General features: G+C 64.9%; 2 protein-coding genes across 2 annotated transcripts in view; both read left to right on the top strand.

Moving 5' to 3' along the window:
* EMIHUDRAFT_317568 (hypothetical protein) overlaps positions 1-1,929 on the top strand; it is a gene marked incomplete at both ends in the record, with an annotated part of 3,468 nt that extends 1,539 nt beyond the window's left edge. Inside the window, one exon of the mRNA XM_005790093.1 lies at positions 1,609-1,929. Coding sequence (XP_005790150.1) covers positions 1,609-1,929 — 321 coding nt within the window. The remainder of the gene's footprint in view (positions 1-1,608) is intronic.
* An 832-nt stretch (positions 1,930-2,761) lies between these two features.
* EMIHUDRAFT_460493 (hypothetical protein) lies at positions 2,762-3,780 on the top strand (the record flags this gene model as incomplete). Its single annotated transcript, XM_005790094.1, has 3 exons — positions 2,762-2,965; positions 3,038-3,448; positions 3,534-3,780. Coding segments are annotated over exons 1-3 (786 nt in total), but the record flags the coding sequence as incomplete, so codon positions are not given.
* Between the last annotated feature and the right edge of the window lie 46 nt (positions 3,781-3,826).

The raw sequence follows: 3,826 nt of genomic DNA on the forward strand, positions 1-3,826 counted from the left end.
TTGGTCCCACCACCCAGCACCCCAATCTTGCCTTCGCACCCTTTCCTCGCGTGTGGTGTCCCCCGCTGTGTCGTCGCCGTCTTCGGAGCACGCTATCCTGTGCAGGGCAAGTAAGTGGGGGCGGGGGGCAATCCCACCGGTCTGTTACTGGTGTGTGGGTGTCTCCAGTCTCGGAGGGGGGCTTGAAGCTAAGAATACTTGGTAGTGTGTTGGACTGTGTTGGGCTGCCTGCCTGGCAGCGGTCAAGAGGTGTCTTCTGCCGTGGCGTGGCCTGTGGGGGGAAGTACGAGACGAGAAAGAAGAAAAACACGGGCGGCTTTTCGGGCTTGGCGCGAGCAAAGCATCAGCGGTCTTCTGCCAGCCTGCTGACTGGACCCTCTCCCCTTCTCCTCCGCCGCCGCCATGACGCTTTCCTACGCCGAGAAGCAGCGCATCCGCGGCATGCTCGCTGACAAGCACAGAGCGGGGGTTGGGCACTGCCACACCGAGGTATCGCGGTCATGCTCATTCATGGCCCTTGTCGACCAGCGTGCCGGCAGCGACACAAACCATGTGGGAAGCGTCAAGTCTCGACGTCTGTTGCTTACCCAGCCTTTGAGTGATTTAGTGACTTTCTGTCTGGTTGGTGGCAACACCAGAGAGAGACTACCGCGCGCAGGAGGCCATGCATGGTCGATGGGAGTGCCAACCGCAACCCTACAATCAATGCCTAAAAGCCCAACCCATGATATATGTGTCACGACCGCCATAGCCGCGGAGCCGAGATCCTGGCCGATGCTTGGGACGGAGTCGACGTGATCAAGGCGGCCGAGTGCAAGGAAGCTCAAACTCGCACGTCCCAAGCGGAGACCCGAACCTTTCAGACAACCAACAATGACGGACCACCACTTCATGTCGACGCGCGTGTCCACCAAGCCGGTCAGCAACGCGGTGCACGCCGGCTACGACGGCGCCGCGAAGCGCGACGACGGCATCCCGCTCTACGGCATGGACAAAGAGCTCGCCGACAAGGCGGCGGCCAAGTTTGACCCGAAGATGGAGCGCGAGGCGCGGGAGTGGATCGAGGCGGTGACGGGCGAGGCGCTCGAGGGCACGCTCCAGGAGGCGCTCAAGTCGGGCGTCGTCCTCTGCGCCCTCGTCAACGCGCTCAAGCCGGGCGTCTGCAAGAAGCCGTCGGCGATGAAGATGGCGTTCCAGCAGATGGAGAACATTGCCAAGTACCTCGAGGCGTGCAGCGCGCTGGGCGTCCCGAAGCACGACCTCTTCCAGACGGTCTCGCTCTACGAGAATCAGGACATGATGGCCGTCATCACAAACATTCACTCGCTCGGCCGCGTCAGCGGCAAGGTGCCCGGCTACGGCGGCCCGACCCTCGGGGCAAAGCTTGCGGACAAGTCGGTGCGGCACTTTGACGAGGAGACGCTACGCAAGGGCCGGGCGGAGCAGACCTTCCTCGGCAAGGGCTCGCACGGGCACGCCTCGCAGGCCGGCACCGTCGATACCAGCCGCAACATCGGCAAGATGGACAAGGTCCACGGCATCGACGGCCTGGGGACCGACGCCAGCGTGACGGCGGTCGGCATGGGCTCGCACGGGCACGCCTCGCAGGCGGGCACCTTCGACACCAGCCGCAACATCGGCAAGGTCGACCACGTGAAGGGCATCGGCGGCCTCGGTGGCGACGGCACCACGACTGCGGTCGGCATGGGCTCGCACGGGCACGCCTCGCAGGCGGGCACCTTCGACACCAGCCGCAACATCGGCAAGGTCGACCACGTGAAGGGCATCGGCGGGCTCGGCACGGACGGCATCTCACAGATCAACCTGGGCTCGCACGGCCACGCGACGCAGGAGGGAATGGGCAAGATGCACGGCACGCGCGAGATTGTGCACCAGACCTTTGGCGGCGCAGCGGCGGCGGCGGCGTGAGGGGCGGCGCAGTTGAGGCTGGCGCGGTTGTTGATAGTTATTGCGGTACACGGGTTGGGTTGCTGGTTGCCGCGCCGGCGCGTACGCGTATATTGGAGTGTTCATTTATTCTACGTCTCGACAGTTGACTTGTAGTAAGTAAAAAGCTCTTCGCGTCGACAGCCTGGAGCCTCCGCACCCCGCAGGCCGCAGCCGCGCACGATCCGTGGCGCGGGCATGATATGCGTGTTGCGGTGCCCACCCCTGCTTGCTCGACTCAATAATTCCCGCCAGCTCTTGTGAGCTGTGAGCTGTGAGGGTCCGCCCGCAGGCGCACATTTTGTATACCGAGGCGGTGCCCGGTGCCGAGCGCAGGCAAAGCCCACATGTCAACTCGTCTGGTTGTGTTTTGTGCCGAGTGTCGTGCGAGTTTTGTTGTAAGATTGAACCTTGAAAGTCCCTCCCCTGTGTTGGACTGTGTTCATTTCGCCCCCCCCCAGGACCCCCGCCCCCCCCCCCTCATTGGTCCCACCACCCAGCACCCCAATCTTGCCTTCGCACCCTTTCCTCGCGTGTGGTGTCCCCCGCTGTGTCGTCGCCGTCTTCGGAGCCCGCTATCCTGTGCAGTCAGGGCAAGTAAGTGGGGGCGGGGGGCAGTCCCACCGGTCTGTTACTGGTGTGTGGGTGTCTCCAGTCTCGGAGGGGGGCTTGAAGCTAAGAATACTTGGTAGTGTGTTGGACTGTGTTGGGCTGCCTGCCTGGCAGCGGTCAAGAGGTGTCTTCTGCCGTGGCGTGGCCTGTGGGGGGAAGTACGAGACGAGAAAGAAGAAAAACACGGGCGGCTTTTCGGGCTTGGCGCGAGCAAAGCATCAGCGGTCTTCTGCCAGCCTGCTGACTGGACCCTCTCCCCTTCTCCTCCGCCGCCGCCATGACGCTTTCCTACGCCGAGAAGCAGCGCATCCGCGGCATGCTCGCTGACAAGCAGAGCGCAAAGACCATCGCGCTGGAGTTTGAGGTCGGCGAGGCGGACGTGCTGGCGCTGGCAAAGCCGAAAGCGGTGTGCGGCTGAGAGCTCGCCCCGCCGCTCGCGTGAGCCGGCCGCGGCGCTGACGCGCGCCTGTCGCCGCAGGCGCTCTCCGCCTACATGTGCTTCGCGCGCGAGAACCGCGACGCCATCTCGCAGGAGGTCGGCGCTACAGACACTTCGACCCTCTCCAAAGTGATCGGCGAGCGGTGGGGGGAGGTGACGGACCGGTCGCGGTGGGAGAGGCAGGCGGCCGACGACCGCGTGCGCCACGACCGCGAGATGGCCACCTACCAGGCGGGGCTCAACGCCGAGGATGCTGCCGAAAAGGCGCGGATCGCCTCTGCGGCGTCTGGCCCGTCAGACCGCGAGCTGGAGCGCGCGGAGAAGCGGCAGCGGCTGCAGGAGGAGGTGGAGGAGCGGGCGGCGGCGCCTAAGAAAGAGCGCAAGGCCAAGGTGCTCACCCAGGCCGAGCAGACGCTCGTCGCGCAGAACAAGGAGATTGAGAGCGACAAGGCCTGCGCCGCGCGGAGCGGGCGCACACGTCACCCGCAACACGTCACCCGGTCTTTCTCATGCTGTGCGCGCCTTGTCGACTTAGGCCAAGTCGGCCAAGCAGCGGCTCAACTTCCTGCTCGGGCAGTCGGACCTGTTCAAGCACTTTGGCCTTGCCAAGGAGGCGGACGCGTCGGCCAAGGCGCGGCACCGGAAGCGCAAGACCGAGAAGGAGGAGGACGAGGAGATGATGAAGGACCACAAGGAGGAGGCCGGCGGCGGCGGCTCCTCGTCGGGTGGCTTTGAGGAGAAGGCGCACGAGCGGAGCCGCCGCCTGGCCCTCTGCCCAATCCGTCCCCTCGCTCCGAGCCGCCTCTCTTGCGCGCGCAGGTGCGCATT

This window comes from Emiliania huxleyi, assembly GCF_000372725.1.
Source record: "Emiliania huxleyi CCMP1516 chromosome Unknown EMIHUscaffold_1226, whole genome shotgun sequence".
Classification (NCBI taxonomy): Eukaryota; Haptophyta; order Isochrysidales; family Noelaerhabdaceae; genus Emiliania; species Emiliania huxleyi.